This window comes from Mastigoproctus giganteus, chromosome 5, assembly GCF_048544385.1.
Source record: "Mastigoproctus giganteus isolate SK-2022 chromosome 5, ASM4854438v1, whole genome shotgun sequence".
NCBI classification, from domain to species: Eukaryota; Metazoa; Arthropoda; class Arachnida; order Uropygi; family Thelyphonidae; genus Mastigoproctus; species Mastigoproctus giganteus.
The window spans coordinates 120682583-120703650 of record NC_143579.1 but is presented as its reverse complement, the minus strand read 5'-3'; the positions used below and the strand labels follow the sequence as shown (position 1 = coordinate 120703650).

The 21068-nt window shown below is 35.3% G+C and overlaps 1 protein-coding gene across 7 annotated transcripts in view; it reads right to left on the bottom strand.

The window, feature by feature from the left end:
- Positions 1-21068, bottom strand: part of LOC150085668 (polycomb group RING finger protein 1-like) — a 276634-nt gene that overhangs the window by 232018 nt on the left and 23548 nt on the right. For all 7 annotated transcript variants that reach the window (XR_016546933.1, XM_090373434.1, XM_090373435.1 and 4 more), the window contains exon 2: positions 7285-7387. Coding sequence is in view for 6 of the 7 variants with exons in the window: in XM_090373434.1 (XP_090229560.1) it covers positions 7285-7387 (103 nt within the window). In the remaining variant the exon portion in view is untranslated. The remainder of the gene's footprint in view (positions 1-7284; positions 7388-21068) is intronic.

Sequence of the window (21068 nt, the reverse complement as noted above, 5' to 3'; positions counted from 1 at the left end):
AATATCATTTCTCAATTTAGCAAGTCACATGCAACTGACAGTGGAACTGTATTAGATACCCCAAATAAGTTTGTAAACATTCCTTACCAGCAGTGGTGAGTGTATTAATGACATATTGCACCATCTGCTACGCGAGTAATCAATGGCCATCACAGGTCTATTTTTAATTATTGTATTGGCCTTGACTTTCACTTGCCTTCATTGCGAATGCCCATCAACCAACAAAAATGCATATATATGTCCATTATCCATTGGTAATGGACACATGAATGCATTTGAAAGTTCCCATACAAGGAGGTTGAAAATACCAAAATGACACCAGTTAAAGTGTCCACGTCTCCATTAGAGAGCGTGTGCTCTGGATAAATCGTCTAACATGTAATTTCTAATCCTTGTGGCCAGGAGCCAAAACTAAGTGTCCACAATAAGAGGCATCCATTAAAAAAGATTTCACTGTGTAAGAATGGGTGCTGAGGTAATCCTTTTCTTCTTGTTCTTCAAAGGCCGTATCCTGTTCTTTAGTCTATATTACTTTTACTCCCTCCTTCATCAATCTGATATAGGCAAGGATATTTCAGAGCACTGAGGAATCTCCAATAGCAGTTGATCATTACCACGAAACTGCAAACCTGTTTAAAGTTTGTGGTAACTATCTATGACATCTTCAGTGGTTTCACTTAAGTGATTACATCGAGTCAAAACAGCAGGATACAAGATAATTAAAATCCTTGTGTTTTTCATGAAATGCCCTTACATCTTCAATTTACTGCACTACTTGACAATGACATGATGCTACTTAACAATGACATGTTATGATGCTAGTTTCAGTAGACAGTAAGAGGGTCCTTGTCAAACATTCAGTGAAACAGTGGCAACGCTGAATGACTTTCGATAATTGTCACATTTATAAAAATTTGTGCATAATAATTAGCAAAATAAATAAAATAAAATGATAAAAATAAAAGATAAAACAGCAACAAAGCCTTATCTAACAATAATAAGAATAATATATATTTTGTATAGAATATTTGGTCTCTTAGTTTATCTGTTATTTATAACAGATAAACTAAGAGAGAAGAAACAATGTAACTGAAATAAAAATATAGTACATACGTATTAACATCACTAAGTAGTAAAAGAAGAATTAGTCTTAATATTAAAGGAAACATACAAACCAATGCTTTAATCCTAAATTAATCTAATTTAAAGAAATAATCTAATTTCATTTGTATAGTTTTTGTCTTATATGCATTCCTAACTACAGCACAGACATTATCAAACAATTTCTTTATCAATTTATTCCAGACCAACACATTCTCTATTATACTCAATGCATTTTGGACATCTTTTTTAGAAGGCAGAATGTGTGCATTTCACTTTCATCAGTGATAAAAAAAAAATAAATAAATTTGTTTTCTTTGGTACTCAGCAGCAATTCTGGTGTTGGTGTTGCTATAGTAGCAATTTCATCATTCTCAAGAATGAACTATAACAGAACACAACTACTGTGGCCTATTCATTGTCAATTGATCAAGTCAGGATTAGTTAACAATTAATAAAATAATAAATAAATAAAACATTTCATAAAACTAATAAAAATAAAACATATCATAAAACAAAGTTACTCTGCCCTTAAATCTTCAGAGCTAGTTACTCTGCTGCAAAGTCACTAATTCTGTGCTGTTGAGCCAGATAATCAGCTTTTCTGGCAAAATTGGATCTAATACTGGCAAATTAGATGCAAGCATTTGTTGGTACCACTAAAGTTTTGTTTTGAGCTCCTCTTGTTTTGCAGCATGAATTCATTTCCTTTTTTTTTTTTTTTTTGATTTTTCAGTATTGCAGACAATGTATATGGGGGGGGGGGTTGTATTCTTTTGCAATGTCCATTTTATTTTGTTCCATCCTATGAACTTCTTGTATAATTTTCAGTTAATATCCAAGATTCTCTCCACTTTGTCATCATAACTGCTAAATAATGCTTAACAACAAGACTTTGAACTAATTTAATGACACAAACTCCAAAAATATATTCTTCAAATCCTTTAAAATGGCACGAAAAAGACTATAACAAAAGATAGTTTAAGCATGGTCCAACAATTGCAACTAGCCGGCAACCGATTTTTTTTAGAGTGTATTTATATTGTAGCTACCACGAACTAGCCTTAATTATGTAAAAGTAAATTAAGAAGTTGGTACTTATCTTTTGAAAAATGCAGAACCAAGTTGTCACAAGCATGCCTGTCATGGAGCAATAATAAAACAACGGTGCAAAGCTTTTTATTAACCATACAAAATGACATTTTTTCTCAAGGGATAAAAATGAATTTTATAATACATATTAACTGAATTCTGCAGAAACAAATATGTTTACACAGAAAACTCTAACTTTTTACAGGAGAACAATATGTGCTTCGTATAACCAGGCTTTTTTGTTCCATCTTATCAGCATCCGCTTATCAGCATCTAAGTATTAGGACACTGTTTTATCCAAAACAGATGTTTTCAGGAAGAAACATATATAAATATATCCAGGATGTTTCAAAATTATGTATCCAAACTTTAAAAAGTTATATTTAATGAAAATATGCACCAATTTAATTTTTTTAAACTCATTTTGTAGCTTAAAAATAGATAATTTTTTTTAAATAATTTAATTTTTGTTTTATTTTATAGATACCTCTAAAACGATGGAGAGTACCCAATTAAGTTTTGAAGAAAGAAAGGCAATTATAAAATGGTATTGGAAATATGAAATTGTCAATGAAATTCAGCGTGCTTGGAAATCGTGATAAGGAACAAAAGTGCCCACACGTTTAATAATTATTCTTTTGCAGGATAAATTTGAGGAGCATAGAACCATTCAGAATATCAATAACTCAGCATGTGACAGGAAGAGGACATCAAGAAGTAATGAAAACATTGAAGACAGATGCTGCTCATGCATTAATGCTGATGGAGGGCATTTTGAACAATTAAAGTTTTATTGTTGTAAAAAAATTGTTTTTTGTCTTCAAAGTATCAAAAAAATTTACATTTGTATATATTATTCCTTAAACATAAATTTTTAAAGTGTGTATACATAATTTTGAAACACCCTGTATATATTTTTTTATTAGTATAGAACAGAGCTACGATGCTCAATACGTTCTATGTTGTATTTCAATATCTGTAGAAGAATAAGAGAAATTTACCTCAATACGATACATGGAACCCTTCCTAATGACACTCTCCAAAAAATAAACGAAAATAAAATGAATGCAAATTAATTACAGTAATAAAATTAATAAAAACATAATTAACAAATTAAAACAAGTTCAATGCAAATTTTGAAAAAAATACTTCCCTTCCTGAAGCTGACGGCTTTTCGACCATATGTCTCGATCACAGGAATGGAAATTACCAAGTATGTGTGAGTAGGAATCTTAAATAGAGAGATTGTCCTCATGCATGCGCATGATTATTTGTCTTTGCACATGTGCATAAAAGACCACAAATCGGAGATTAGATATGGACGACAAATGTTAAAGGAATTCTCATGTAATTTAATTTCAATGGTTTCTGCAATTAATAGTCTAGTATAATTATGTTGGACAGTGAGTATTTTGGCCTCATTGAATAAAAATGTATGGTTTTCGTTAACAGCATGAAAGGCCAATTCTGATGCTGCTGAATGAGAAGCACGGACTGAGGAAGCATGCTGTTTTAATCTCACATCCAGAGTACACCGCATCGAGCCCTGATTAGACGAGTCGCAATCACTGCAAGAAATGTTGTATACCAGGTCATTGATTTGTGTTGCGAAGGGGGAAATTACATGCTATACTGAACAGTCGCTCAGTCCTTTCCCCTTTTGCAACACAAATCAATGACCTGTTTAGTTGCCATCTCTATTATGAAGGCTGTAGAGACATCAGTTTTCTTCTCAGCTGTCAATAATTGTTTTTTGGGGTATGATTATAGATTATATTCATCAGTTTTGTTTATGATTGAATTTTACTAAATCTAAATAAGCCACATTTTGTTTGGTGTCCTCAACTTATGAGTTGAATATAAACATTGACGGAATTCCTATTAATTCTGTAGAAGCTTTCAAATTTATAGTGGTATTTAATTCGAAGTTATCTTTTTGAGCAGCATTATGCTAAATTAAGATTCTCCTTATTCCAGATATTTTGGTTGCTTAAAACTGATATGATATTGGTTTCTGATAGGTCAACTATTATGAATATTTTCTTTAATTTTTGCCTTTTTTTGTAATATACTTCCTTCATATGTTCTGTCAAAATCTATTCAACAACCCAATGCTTGCCTGTGGGTTATTTTATTTTAATTTTAAAATGGCTCAGTTTCAAGTTAAGGCATTTCCAAGGCATTCCCAGCATTTCCAAGACATTTCTGCCAATGGAAGACAATGAAAAATGCAAGACAAAATTAGTTTCTTGAATATCTCATTGCATTATTGGTATTATCAACAGGTTTCCCTCTTGAGACTATCCTGCATGGAAAATTTTCCTTACAGAAGCAGGGAGCTTTGCCACAGTTTATTCCTAATATGAGGAAACAAAAAAACAAGAAAACAGACTTACTTCCTGAACACTTAACGTGAACCCACTTCTTTGGTGTGTGTTGACTCAAAATATAGAAGGGATATCGCAAAAAGACTTGTTGAATGACTAGTATGTGGTTTTTCTTAGTGGGTAAATACAGAGTGAAGAAAAATTAACAAAAATCAAAAAAGTATTTTATTTGAACATTTTTTTATGTAATTATCAATTATCTTAAATTTGGTTTGATAATTTTAACACTTGGTGAAATGTATTTTTATTTCTATACAAACTCCACCAAAAGATTCTGTTTTGCAGTATGGCTCTTTTATTTACTTATTATTTCTTTTTTTGTTAATATAGAAATTGATATAGATATCATAAAAGACAATAATCTAATCTCTCATCATATTAATTTACCAAAATTAATTATATAATAAGATATCTAAATAATAAAATTACATTTTATTTGATTTTATTTTATTACATTTTATCTATACATAATGTGTATATCATTATACTGGCATCTGTTTAAACATGGTTCCATAACTGAATTCCAGCAAGCTTCCCTACAAAAATAGCCCTCATTAAAAGTACTGATGAATATAATAAACTTGTGGAAGAACAGCCAGGTTTTAGGCAATACAAGAAATGCCAGATCAATAGTAGTAAATATTAAAATATTGCAGTAAGACAAAATTATACAAAACTCAGGAAAATTTATTAAGAACCTACATCAGAATTTGCTGATCTTGAAAAAACATACAATACTTAAAAATCTGCTCTCTCAAATTTTTGAAAAATATATCATCATCATCATAAACATCAGGGACAATGTTTTAAGGGGAATAAAAAGTTTGTATGAAAGAATCAGCAGTGAAGACTGATGGAAGCATTTGAAAATAGTTTATAGTTAAACTCAGAGTGAGGCAGGGCTGCACTTTTTACCATTTCTTTTCATGGACCATTATATAAAAGTGTGTAACTTATTAACGAAGTTTAGTGTGGAAGACGTAAAAATTGAATCGTTATCATATCATCATTCTTCTATTTCTTGGTGATTCCTTTCTCTCTCGCTCTCTCAGGGTAACTTGGAAATTTTTTTTTTTTTTGGCTGGTGCAGCATAAGCCTCAGGCTTCCTTGTACTATAATGGCTAATATATGGCTAATAATAATAATAATAATATGAGGATGAAAGTGTTGTTAACTAGTAGTTCTAAAGATTTTCAAGAATCTCAATAAATTAAATAAAGGTTGTAGCCAATTCTGTATGAAAATGAGTTACACAAAAACAAAAGTCAGGAGTTGGGAGAGAAAAGGGGAAAATTTAGAGTACAGATAAAATTTAAACAAGTTCTTAACCCTTTCAGCTGAGTTTCTCTTATGTGAGTGGGCTCCCCCATAGTGAATTTTCAACAGCAGTGACTCTTTCCCCACAGAATTTTGAAAAGGTGAAAATTTTATACATAAATGCCATAAACATTTCAACTCTTTATTGTCCAACACTAGAGTAAAATTACAATCAAAAATCAAATTATAATTTAAAAAATTTGTAAACAAAAAAAAAGTAAAAAAATATCAACCATTGTTACTTTTTTTTCATGCAATAATACTCTACATCTATGTTTAAGTGATTTGGTTTTATCAAACTATGGATGTGACTTCCACAAAAATTCTTTGATTTTGACTTCTTTTTACAGCCCAAATCAGTTAATTAGGTTAGAAAATGATCTTCTCCTCTAAATTTCAAAGCTATTTTCATTCTGCCCTCTATTATAAACAATCTACAATTAGTTGGAAACAAAAGATGGCTACACATACTAGACAAATTCAGACATTAGTACATTAACAGACAAGCTGTTTGAAACATCTATGAAAACACAGATCTATATACAGTCCCCAGAGCCCACACATGAAATATAGATCGACATACATGTTTCCAAAAGGTTAACTGATATGAACTAGCTTCGTGACCTGTACACCCAATGCATATAACATTTGGATGAGGACAACGCAATGCATTCACAAGCACAAAAGTAAAGGACCATCTGATATATAATTTAATGTGCATATTCTATGCACTACTTGAGTAGAGCCATCTTTGAGGTCCACATTAACAAAAAAAAAAACTGAAAAAAAAAAGAAAAAAAAAACCACATACAAATATCTGTATTTAGGGAAAACTGACTAAAATCCAGAAAAAATATAAAATTTATCAGCAAACTATAAAAGATGAATGAATAACAGAAATTCACTGAAAACCAGAAAAGTTATATACAGATATTTAATTAGCATTTTTGTCTCTTGTTGTTCAGAATCAGTGCTAAGACAGAAAGGCCAGCTTCTGTTTGTAATACTGCTCATAAATTTTGTGTATCCTACAGTTGGCTTTGCTAGTGTAGTAAATGAAAAAGATGTTTCTAGGAGGAAACTTAATGCAACCCTCACAGACAGATTACTGCCTAAAAATAAATAAAACAAAAAAGTCCTAAAAATTCCTACCTTCCTGATGAAATTCAAACCCAGTCCTTTTCTGCAACATGTGTAAAAACAATCTTAAACACTGTTAAGACTGTTGTTCTAGCCACAAGGGCAAACCATACTTGAAGTATCAATTTTTGATGTTTAGTCTGCCAAAATAATACCTAATACCATATAGTCAGAAACATTCTTTAAAATTAAAAAAAAAACAGTGTTTTACTTAACAGAATGATGTGCAACAAAAAAAAGACTTACATGTATGCAAACATTCAGTAATGGTAGTAGCATCAATGAAGTAGCCAGCACAAAGAATGCACACTATATGAGGATTCAGATCTCGTATACAAACTCTGTGCTTCTGAAAAGAAAAAAATAAGTATTTATAAAAAGAAATAAAGCAACAAAAAAAACAAATTCAGAAATGAATTATGACAAAATTAACAAAGAAAACTTGAAAATTTGAAAGCAAACAAAATTGGGTGGGGGGGAGGAAGAGACATTTTGTTTTTAAAGTTACTGAACCCACACAATTACATATACAGCACTCATAAGCCAAAACATTATGACCAGCCTGTCTCCACAAGTGGATGCATTGCATAGCACCTAGGACTGACATCACAAACTGGTGAAAAATACATATAGTGACGGCATGGGTAATGCGTGTCAGTCAGTTCATCAATATGAAGCCCATGCTTGTTTGTTTGTTATTTGGTTTTTAGGAGCATTAGCAACTAAGGCTATATTGCTCCGGGGATATGTGGTGGTCATTCCCTAACCTTTCCGCATCCTACGTATTTGGTGGTCACTGGCTCAAACCCCAGCCTAATCAAGAAGCATGTGCTACACAATGCTACTCCTGCCCACCTGGCTGTGGAGGTGCCAAAGCCCATGCAATGGGGAAAGTGAAGAACCTGGTGAAGTGTGAATGGAGAATGATTTGTAGCACTAGGAGGGCAGGGGCCAGCATTTCAGCAACTGTAAGCATTGTTGACTGTTCAGAGGCTGCCAAAGTGACATGGCAGGAATGGTCCAAAGGACATGCAATCACCCAACATGCTTTGACAAGGAGACCAACACTGGTTGACAGTCAAGGTGAACAGTGGCTAGCATGTGCTGTGCAGGCCAACAGATGGCTCATGATCCCTCAATTAATGGGAGACTACAACCAGTGCACACAGAAATATGTTTCTGAGCACATCATTCAGTGAACTCTTACAGATAGGCCTATGTGGTAGGAAAAAAGTTCACATGCCCATTTTGACCAACCATCATCAGTACCTCCACCTGCAGTGGGTATGGGAGCAGTGTTCCTGGAAATTCTAAAACCAGAAAAATCACCTGATCTGATGAATCAAGATTCTAGCTCATCATGCTGATGGACAGTTGTGTATTGGAGAGCAAGTAGGTGAACAAATGAAACCAGACATTAAATTTTTTAGTTTAATGTCGGGGAATCAGCAGCCCCGACATTAAACTAAAAAATCTATGCAGAAGACTACTTAATGGCCCTTCATAAAATTTGGATCATCCTCACAGGTAAGGATGATGCAAATTTTAGCATCAGTAAAGGCATATGATACAAGAAAGCAAGCTTATAATATTTCACCCATCCATTCACTCCAAATGTTTGTCTAGTTTTGCTTTGAATTTATTTAAGCTGTCAACTTCTACAATGACAGATAGAAGTTTGTTCCAGCAATCAACCATGTGCTGGCTAAAGGCAAATTTCCTCACATCTATTCTACAATGTTCTTTCTTCAATTTGAATTTACGCAATTAATCTGGGCAAGAGGAAGAATCCCATCAGCATTGAGCTTGCTCAAACCATTCAAAGCCTTATACAACTCAATCAGATCACCTTGCAGATGCCTAGTCACCAGACACTGATATCTGCTCTACAACGTCATCAACTTTTGTCCATGGCAGACATACCCTGGTCCTCTTCCACCTATCCTTTTTTGCACAATATATTCCCTGTTTCCCTGACAATAGTCACCGACAACAACTGGTTCCTGTGGGACCAGCGCATTCTGCCTTGGAGATTGCCACTGTGTTGCCTGATGTTCAAGTGCAAGCTCTGGCTATGATGTGGGCAGCTGAGAGCCTGATGGGCCCCCCAATTTAAATCCTTCTATGGCATCACCCTGTTCTTCAAGCTCTCATAAAGGCTCATAACAATGCTGAGTTGGCACCTAACATCCTCACACTCTTTACATTGAGCACACACAAAGACATAGCTCCACAAAGATCAAACAGGCAGTACATTTCATAAGGCTGTGATTCAAAGGACAACTGTCCTGTCCCTTCTCTCCCAAGTCACGACACTTCCACCACTTTGAGCCTTTTGTTATGCTGCTCTCGTCTAAGGCATGATTTCGGTTGTAATTCGATATAATTAAAAATATTACACTAAACTTAAAACCTAATAGAATAATAACACTATGCACCGGTTATACTATGAAGTTTACGTTACTGAATATATATATATATATATATTTTTTTTTTTTTTCCCACCCATACCTTGTATTACTTCCCTTTTCTATACTGCTGCCTGTTACACCTTTTAATTACACCTTTTAATTTAACGGTTTACTTAAAATATACACACTGCGTTGGGGCTACCTCACTCATGTTTATGAAGGTTTCAAAAAAATTTTAATTCATTTTTTAAAATTTTTTTTAAAATTTTTTAAATTTTAATTCATTTTTTAATTTTTAATTTTTAATTCTTTTTTTAATTTATTGCTACCTCCATCGGCATGGGTTTGTATAGAAACGCAGTATTTTGGTACATGATCGGGTGTAGTCCCCTGATGAAATACCTGATCTATGTACCAATTTATTTTCATTATTTTCATTTTTATTTATTACAATTTTTTTAATATGCATTAATTACCACTTTTTTCTAGCTTTTGTAAATATGATTTGGCTTATCAATTCAGCCACTTTTTCCACTTAATTTATTAGGATCTTAACATTCTTTTTTCCTCATATCTTCTTCCATTAGGCATGGCACGTTGTTGTTAATAACTTTCCCATCTTACTATGTCCTTTATCATTTATTTCTATGTTTTATTTTATAGTTGTATCCTGTTCTGTAGCCTTGCGCATCCAGGTACATCTATTTTCTATTTTCTTTTTCTTTTCCTTTCTTTACCTTTTTCTTTTCCTTTCTTTACCTTTTTCACCTGTTTTATATACTATATATATATATATATATATATATTTCGTATCTCCCATCAAGTTATATGCATTATGCTATAATGTTATGTTTGTAAATTCTCAGTAGTTATAATAAATAATAAATTTATAATTTTTATCTATTGCCAAACTAAGTGCTTTGACCTTAGGTTGGCAATATACAAAATAACTTATACACTTGGTTGAGTAGAACTAAAGCCAGCAGTGGAGAAAAGTGACTTGGGTGTTACAATATTAGCATTAGCATTTAGCATTAGTAGAGGCATTTGATGCAAGAAAGCAAGCTTATGCAGCATCAGCCAAAAAAAAAAAAAAAAAACCCACTTCCACTTCACCCCTCTGTTCGTTCAAAATACCTGTCCAGCTGAGCCTAAAACTTATTTAGGCTATCAACCTCCACCACAAGGTATGGAAGTCTGTTCCACCAACCAACCACCCGCTGGCTAAAGGCAAATTTCCGCACGTCTATCCTACATCTGTCTTTCCTCAATTTGAATTTATGCCCTCTCAGGTGATTTTTCTGAGCAAGAGGAAGAATCCCATCAGCATTGAGCATGCTTAAACCATTCAAGGCTTTATACACCTCTATCAGATCACCTCGCTGGTGCCTAGTCTCCAGACACTGTAATTTGCAAAACTTAAGCCTTTCTTCGTAAGAGCACCCCTTTGTTCCATTCACTAATCTTGTTGCCCTTCTTTGTACTCGTTCCAGCAGCTCTACATCCTTCTTGAAATGAGGCCTCCAGACCTGTATACAGTATTCTAGGTGTGGCCTGACCATTGCCTTATACAATGGAATAATCACCTCCTTATCCCTGCTGGAAAAATTCCTGTATATCATTGACAATACTCCATGAGCTACTCTTGCAGCCCGTCTGCACTGCTCAGAGAACTTCATATCTGCCTGCACAACCACCCCGAAGTCCCTTTCATTCTCTACCACTGTCAGTGTAGTACCACAGAGTTGATACGTTGCTCTGGGGTTGCTGTTTCCAATGTGTAGTACTTTACATTTGTCAATGTTAAACTTCATTTGCCACCTCTCAGCCCATCTGCTCAACCTTTCCAGATCCTGTTGCAGCAGCATAGTGTCAGTAGTGTCCTTGACAACCCTGCCAACCTTTGTATCATCTGCAAACTTGGACATTAAGCTTGATATACAATCATCAATATCATTTATAAATACAGAAAACAATAATGGACCCAACACTGAGCCCTGAGGGACTCCACTAATAACATTAGTCCACGATGAGCAGTGTCCATTGATTACACTCTCTGTCTTCTCCCCCTCAACCACCCCTTTATCCATAGCAGCAATTTGCCTCCAATGTCACACTGCTCCAATTTCTGTAGCAGTCTTCCATGTGCAACAGTATCAAAAGCCTTTCTAAGATCCAAGTATATAATATCAAAGTTATTCCCTGCATCCAGTTCTTTTGTGACTGCATCATAGTATCCAATCAAGTTGGTCAGGCAAGACTTCCCCTTAACAAAACCATGCTGTGTCTGAGCTATAACTGAAGTCTTGTCTAAATGATCCTGCAGTGCTTCTTTAACCAGTGTCTCCATTAATTTTCCTGGAACAGAAGTTAAGCTCACAGGTCTATAATTACTTGTGTCAGCCTTTGATCCTCCTTTGTGAATTGGGGTCACATTTGCACATTTCCAGTCTATGGGTACCTCCCCTGAGTCCAAGGAAGCTCTCATAATTATGGCTAAGGGTTTGCTTACTTCCTTTGCTGCCTCCTTTAATATAACTGGATAGATCCCATCCACCCTGGGTGCCTTTCTTGTGTTTATCTTCAACAGTTTCTCCTCCACTTTACTCCCAGTTATTTCAAGATTCTGTAGCTTACTGCTAGAGTTGAATACACCTCTGGCATTCCCCTTGCTGAATAGCTCCTCATGTGTGAATGTCGATGCAAAATATTCATTTAGTTTGTTAGCTACCTGAGCAGGATCATCAACAGTTGACCCATCAATATCAAGTGGACCAATCTGATTCATCCCCTTCCTTCTAGAGTTTACATAAATAAAGAACTCTTTGCTGTTTTTCTTTGCATCCCTTGCCAAGGATTTCTCGTAATCTGCCTTCGCCTGCCTAACCTCCTTTGTAACTTGGTTGCATATCAACTTGTATCTATCATAGGCTTCTGTGTCATGTGTTAATTTGTATGTATCCCATGCATTTTTCTTCTCTGCCATATGCCTCATTAGTTCATCTGACATCCATTTTGGCCTAAACCTTGAACAATATTTCTTAGTTGGTATGTAAAGCCTAGTAGCTTCCAAGATAAGTTCTTTGAATGCTTCTCATTTTGAATTTGCTGTTGGTAACATCATCAGTTGGTCCCACTGTATAGAATTTAAATACTGTCTCAGTCCATCGTAGTCGCCTTTACGGAAGCAATAACCCTTCCCTTTACCCCTAATGGTAGTTACCTCTTTGAGTAAATCCCACTTCAGCACACTGTGATCACTGCCACCTAGTGGTTCATTTATCTGCAGATTCTTAATGCATGAAGAATCACTGCTGATAATCAAATCAAGAGTATTACTCCCTCTAGTTGCCACCCGAACATGCTGATGTAGAAAACAATCATCCAATAAATCCACAAAAGCCCTGCTAGTGTGTGAGTAACCAGCCCCCAAATTCCAGTCAATATCTGGGAAATTAAAATCTGCCATTATAAGACTCTCTGATTTACTGGCCCACTCTATTTCCCTGTATAGTTCCTTATTATACTCATCAGAGTCATTAGGCCTATAGCACACTCCTACTCTCAATTTTGATCTCCCAATGCTTATGTCACACCAAACTGACTCAACACTGCACTGTCCGGCGATGTCGACTGGCTTCACTTCCTTGGTTTTTATGTGTTTCTTAACTAATAGCATAACCCCTCCCCCCCTTCCTATCCTGTCTATCCTTTCTGTAGACGTTGTACTCCCCAAATTGCAGTTCTGCATCCCTTATATCTGTGTGACACCACGTCTCTGATATCCCAACAATATCTGCCTTTGATATTTTGAGCAATACCTCAAATTCATCAAATTTATTTACTAAACTCCTAGCATTGGTGTACACGCAAGTATACCTGCACCTGTTTCTATTCTTAGCTACCCTAACACAACCCATGTGTTTACTTGTACCGCAATGGCTCCCAGCAGTCTCTGAAATACCATGCATCTTGTTTTTCAGGCTTCTGCTCATTCTAATAGAAGCAGTGCAAGAATCTCTTTCACCTCTGCCAGTGGCTACTGTCAATCTATTGGTCTTTGTCTCTCCCCAAGCTAGCAGTTTTCCGACCCACCGAACACTGCCTCGATAGCATCAGCAAATATTCTTGCACCCTTTCTATTTAAGTGTATCCCATCCCTGTAGAAGCAATCTCTCCTGTTAACAAGTACAGTCCAGGCTGAAAAAAATTCTACCCCTTGAGCCTTGCACAATCCTTCCAGGGCCGAATTGATCGACAAGGCTCTCATCATATACTCCCTCCTATCGTGTCTGGGCAGAATTGCAGACACTTTCAAATTCAACCCTAATTCTCGGCTTTTGTTCAACAGTGACCTGTACTTGTTAAGTAATTCTGCCAGTCTCCTACTCTTAATATTATTAGTGCCAACGTGTACAACTATATCACCTTTTGTGCCCTTAAAAGATGATATTCGCTCTACAACGTCATCAACCTTTGCCCCTGGCAGACATACCCTGGTCCTGTTCCACCTATCTTTTTTACAAAGCATGTTCCCCGTTTCTCTGACAATAGAGTCACCAACAACTACTAGTTTCTTCGGGACCAGCGCATTCTGCCTTGGGGGTTGTCTCTGTGTCACGCGATGCCCAAGTGCAAGCTCTGGCGTTGATGTGGGCAGCTGAGAGCTTGATGGGCCCCTCAATTTAGTTTCTTCGAGGACATCCACCCTGTCCTTCAAGCTCTCATATAGGCCCACAAGAACGCCGAGTTGTTGCCTGATATCGATACACTCCTTGCATCGCGCACACACAAAGACATCCCCCTTGGCAGTATCATGTCCCGTACCCGATTGCTCTGCAAACATCAAGCAAACAGTGCATTTTATAAGGCTGTGAGTCAGAGGACAACTGCCCCCCTCAGTTCTGCTCTGAGCCACAGCACTTCCATTAGCTTGAGCCTTTTGCTTTGCTGCTCTGGTCTGAGTCATGATTCTATTAATTTATTAATTAATTATAATTAATCATGTTATGTTATTAATTATGTTAAATATAATTAATTATATTACGTTTGTAATCTAAGTTGTTATATGTATTTATTTAAACGTACAATTTAACTGCTAACGAAGTTCAGATAACGCTATCTAGTACGGTCAGACGCTATCTAGTACGGTCAGACGCTATCTAGTATATGGTCAGACATGAAGTTCAAGCAGTGTAGACAGGTTGCAAGGAAGGCCCATAGTGTTCTATTGATTTATCAAACATTTGCTAGTAGAGATAAGAACATCATAATCCCATTATATAAGGTTATTGTTAGACCTCACCTAGAATACTGTGTTCAAGTATGGACACCGCACCTAAAGAAAGACATTAAGCTTCTTGAAAGGGTCCAAAGACGGATAACTCGCCTGGTGAGATCAGCAAAAGGGTGTCCAAATGAGGAAAGACTTTTAATATGTGGATTGCAAAGCTTGGAAACTAGGCACCTTAGATGAGACTTGACTGAGTTGTTAAGGATCTGAGAGGTAAAATTAAAATGAATGAAGACAAAATTTTCATGGTTATAAATGATTCTAGAACTAGGGCCATAAATTCAAGTTACGGGAGAGATATTTAGACTGGATTGCAGAAAGTTTTATTTTAGCCAGGGAGTTATAAATTACTGGAATAAGTTACCTTCATGTGGCAGAGGCTGACAGTTTGAAGAAATTCAAAGGCCAGAAGGATAATTACCTACAGGAGGAGGGAAACACATAGTTTGCCTATTTCCTTTTCTTTTATTAATTTTATTAATTTTTTAGTTTTAGTTTTTTTTTTTAGTTATTTAGTTATTTTTTTTAAATTTACAGCAAAGGTAATGAAAAAGAAACTATACAAATGATTTATGTGTATTGTTAAAATATTATTTGAGGAATTTGTATTGTCAGACCTATTTGCTTTAAACATATTTTGGAAAGGTGTTTTGGAAATTTCAGATGGTTGCCACCTTAATTTAGTAGAAACTTAGTTTAGTTTCTTACAAATCTTATTTGTAACAAACATATAACAACTTGGAAATTTTCAGAACCTGTCCCATATAGTTTATTTTTTTTAAAAAATGGCTAATGTTCTATTTATGAAATTTGACTTTGCAACTATATACACTTGTGCCAATAACTGAAACTTTGCATTTCAGATTTGTGGTGCCTTCATAGCCAGGTGGGCAGGAGCAGTAGTGCGTAGCACACTCTTCTTGATTAGACTGGGGTTCGAGCCCGTGACCACCAAATACAGAGGATGCGGAAAGGTCAGGGAATGACCACCGCATATCCCCGGAGCAATATGGCCGTAGTTGCTAATGCTCCTAAAAAAACCAAATTACAATAATAACAATTTCAGATTTGTGTTATTTTGGGAATCCCCTTTTCAGTCACTAAGGAACATCTAAAATATAATATGGATTAATATTTGAATTATTTTGTAATTCAAGGGCACAGTGACTTATAAGAACCTGATATTTGATTATAATTGTTCCTTGCAAATGATGTTGCTCTCTCCCCATGTATCTTGTGATTTGTTTTTTTAAGGAGAAGATCCAGCAATCCTTAAGGTTTTAATATTGTGGACACAACTGGTAAGGGTTTAAATTAGTGGGACACAAAGTACACACAAACAGTCTACAAATGAATTAATTTTTCATAGTACTGTACTCTGACTGAAAAGCAGAGTTCTTGGGAACACCTGCTTGTTGACTTCTTTGGTGACTGGTCATATGCAGTTTAGATATTTTTGGCACTTCTTAATATTCTTTGCCTACCCTTATGAAGTGTTAAATAGTTCCATATTCATCAAACTTATCACAAATGTTAGATGCAAAATGTGTTGGCTCCTTTTTATCATATTGCCATTCCTATACTAATATTTTCTTATATCCAGTACCATTTCAATATGCACAACCCTTCTATGATTGTTAGTTGGTAACTTTTAAGTTTTCATTATGTTGTATATTCAATGAGTCACCACTTAATCTGCAAAATAATGAAAACTTATTAAAAACAGAATGACCAACCCTAATAAAAAGTTGTTTATTTCAACAACTTTTTATTAGGGTTGGTCATTCTGTCTTTATAGAGTACAGTCATTTTGAGTGATAATACATGGTTCTGATTCACTTCATATAAGGCTATCTGAAAAATGTAATAAGCTTGAATGAAGTGAAAAAGAAATTTGAAGAAACTATATTATGAAAAAAAAAACTGTATTTGAATTATATAATTTGAAGTAACTGTTTAACAGTTTATTCAAATTACAGCTAAAAGTTGTTGGCTGCTACTCTTTTCAAACTGAAGAATGTATATAGGTGCCAAAAACTTCACATGCTTTTTCATAACCTCAAGAACTGCAAAATTATCTTCCACAATATCTCTCAAACTTGTCAATTCATCCTCTTCTTCTGCTTCAGGGCATTTCAATCCTGGTGTCGACAGTTTCTCCTCATCAGCAAGGACAATAGCTATTGGCTGGCATGGCTACGTACAGTGATCCCTTGCCTTTCGCAGTCTCTCACTTCCCAGTTTGAATTATTCGCGGAAGTCCTACCACCAGCGCAGATCTGATCGGGATCTGGCTTGCATGATTCATGCGTCTAGTCTGTTTTCTGTGTACACACACATGCAGCTATATATGTGTGCGTGTCATCGTCGGTAAGGCACCGGTGCACACTGGTCTAGTTGAATTTTTTCGTCAGTTGCAAGATTGTTACTGTCATGTTCACGTGTTGTCTTCTACAAGTTCTTTTCAACTGGTCTAGTTGAATTTTTTTGTCAGTTGCAAGATTGTTATTGTCATGTTCGCATGTTGTCTTCTACAAGTTCTTTTTTTTTTTTTACCCTTATCTACTAAAAATGAGACCTAAACATGACAATTTTTATGAAACCAAGAAAAGAAAAAAAAGTTCTCACACTGGCAGAGAAAGTGGAACTTTTAGATAAGATTAAAGATCTGAAATCTTTCACAGCCATAGGGAAGATATTAACGCATTAACGAGTCTACAGTGAGGTACATTTATAAAAAGGAGAAGGAAATCTGCAGTTGTTTTGCAACTGCAGTTAGTGCACCAAAGAGTGTGAAAATTGTTTCTCGTGTACACAAAAAAGGGTTAAGTAAAATGGAAAGAGCGCCAAGTGTGTGGATGGAAAAACAATATAAAAAAGGGTTTACCAATCGATTCGACAAATTTAAGAGAAGCAATGCAGCTTTTGCTGACCAAGAACCAGCAGTGGTTTCCCCTGAAGAAATTCACAAAATAGTAATTGAGGAGAAGGGTACATGCCGGAACAAGTCTTTAATGCAGATGAGTCTGGGCTTTAATGGAAGAGAATGTCTAACAGGTCCTACGTTACCCAAGAGGTCTAGTTGAATTTTTTCAACTAGACCTTTTCTAGAATTTTTCTAGAATTTCTACTAGAATTCAACTAGAATTTTTCCAACTAGAACGGGTGCCAGGATTTAAAGCAAGTAAAGATAGGGTGACTTTTATTTTTGTGCAAATGCAGCAGGCAATAAGATCAAACCCACTATGCTTTACCATTCTAGAAATCAGAGGGCTTTAAAAGGAAAAAACAAAAATGAACTCCCTGTGTACTGGCAAAGTAACAAAAAAAAGTGTGGGTAACATGGGAATTGTGCCTGGATTGGTTTAAGCGTTGCTTTGTACCTGAAGTAGAGAAGTACCTGCGGCTGAAAAATCTTTCGTTCAAAGTTATGCTTATCTTGGACAATGTGCCAGGACATCCAAAGGAATTGAAACATCTAAATAAAAATACAGAAGTCATCTTTCTGCTACCCAACACGACTTCCCTCATTCAACCATCAGATCAAGGTATAATTCGGATGTTCAAAGCTCATTACACAAAATCGTTTTTTCATCAAATTTTCAATGCAATGGAAGAAAATTCAAATGTTGCAATTACGCAGAGCTGGAAAAAACTCAATATTACAGATTGCATTGTCACAGTTAAAGAAGCACTGAAGGAACTAAAACAGGACTCTGTCAATGCATGATGGAAAAAGTTATCTGGAAGCTGTGAAAAATTCCAAGTAAATCTCTTCTGCTGACCAAGAAATACAAGAAATTGTTAACATGGCACATCGTATTGAAAGGTAGGGTTTGTCTGACATGGTACCTGGAGAGGTAGAAGAACTCTTACAAGAGCCTAATTATGAGTTAACACAAGAGGATCTTGATGAGCTTATACTAAGTTCAACAGATGTAGAAATGGAAGAGGAAACGAATGTGAATCAATGGATGCTAGTCTTTTGCAAATCAATTTAAAGCACAAAATCCATGAATTAGATTCTTTGATGGAAAGGAGTATGAAAATTGCTCGAGAATTGGAACAGGCATTTGCACCGTTACACCACGCTGTACAATGAAATGAATCAAAAAAAGGAAGCAGCTCCCTATAACAGTTTTTTCGTAAAAAAGATTAATATTTTTCCTTTATGTTAACTAATAAGATATGTGTGTTCATATACATAGGATAATTAAAGATTATTTTTCTTTAGTTTTGATTTAAATGCATTGACAAATTTAATAATAAATCATTTTATCGATTTCTCTTATTTTTATTTTATTAGCATTCACAAGAAGGAAAATATCCCTTAAAAAAATGTGGGGAAGAAATAAGCCACTGAACTTCTACTGATCACTGACAGTTCGGTGTACATTCACTTGAAAAAAAAAAAAAAAAAAAAAAAAAATGTTTTTCTGAGAAGGAAGTAACCAAGGAGGGGGCATCAATCATTTGTGGATTTTCGCTATTTGCCGTAAGTCTTGGAATACATCCCCTGCAAATATCGAGGGAACACTGTATTTCCTTTATGCTTCCTAATCACAGGGTAACCAGAATTTCAGGAATAAAAATTGGAAAAAAACACTGAAGGAAAAAAAAATAAATAAATAAACATTTTTGAGACCAATCTATGAAAGCCAAGGTGATGCCATTTTTATTGCCTTGGCTTTTCTAGGTCACCTAATATTACCAACACGAATATAATTTCATAAAAGAGTGCACAAAAAAATCTGTAATTCATTTTGAGCTCAAATAAAATTATTAATCAGTTAAGTGTGTGAAGACAAATCCTAATCCGTCTACAATTATCATGTTTTTATATAAGAAAGGGCATGGTTTTTAATTCTGTCTGGACAGTAGAAACTTTTTAACTTTTAAATAACGTGGCAAGTTAATTTCAGGTGAGGGAGATGACTATCTCTAGTAAATTCAGGTTTTTTGTCCAGCAAACATTACCAAAGATTACATGTTATAAGAGACAAAGCATGTTGATGCTTCATAGCCTTAGTTTCTCTTGTGCTAAGAAGGCACCATCACCTTTTTAGTAATGCATTATTTGATCACCTTTTTTAAAGAATGGTACCCATTCTTCTCAGCAATGTTAAGAAAATGGGTAAGTAAAGCTAGCCAGCACTATTTTCATTCCCCACTGAAATATTACCTGGAAAAATAAAAATACACCAACTGGTTTGAAGAATCTGAAGTGAGGGCTATGTAATCATGCCTACGTTGAAATGTTGGAAAAAAGTCACAAGTTATTTAAATTTCAAAGTGTCTGCAATTCTGCGCAGACACAATAGGAGGAATTACAGTGAAAGGTCAGAATTTGTGGGATACCTGGTTACTGGGTAATGCAATGCTGTCACCCCTCTCGCTAGTGGACGAACCCACCACTTGGCAGGTATATAAGTACACTGCATTCACATATACCAGGGTCCCCAAACAACGGCCCGTGAAAGAATTTTATCCGGCCCGCGGATATTTCAATTAGATTGTAAAAATTTATTTTTATATTAGATCACAATAAAATTTATGAAAAACACATTTTACAGATTATTTTAACATTCGTCAGTTGATTAATAGTGTTGACACCTCTGTGTCAACAGTTTAGATATTATTTCTGTTATTTCCACTCAAAGCTATTGTTTGAAATATCGTTAGAATAATCTGTTAATCTTGACCCTGTCATTATATAGCAATAGGCATTAGAGACAGTAATTAGGGATTCCCTAATCCATTGCCAGCCTGCAACACCAACCCTGATGTGCAGAGTACGGGAACAAAAGTCACCCTAGGCTTCCACTACACAAGAATCCCGGATCCAGGATAAAACCCGGCACCAGCAACATGGTCTGATGATTGGTATCGGTATGATCCTGAACCAGCCTGCACATGAACCCTTATGTTCAGAGTATAGGAGCAAAGGTCACTCCTGGCTTCTACTATACAAGAATCCCAGATCCAGGATAAAAACATGACATTATCCTATTGGTTAATGGAGTTAATCCCTCTGCTATAAATTAACTGCTGGCAGCCTGTAAGCACATAAAATTTCTGGGAGCCAGCAAGAGGAGGTTGTCAGCAGGTATGAATTTAATCTCTTTGTATTACCTTAGATTTGCTGTTTTCTATTGTAACATCAATTCAAAACTTAATATTTTAGAATTTTAATTTGCAAATTATAGTATTGGTAAATGCAACTGTAATATCCGAAAATATTCAAGTTTGCAGCCGTTTCTGTTCTCCCCACAGCATCTGATGATGGGTACTGGTAAGATACACGAAACGTCACCTTATTAAACTAT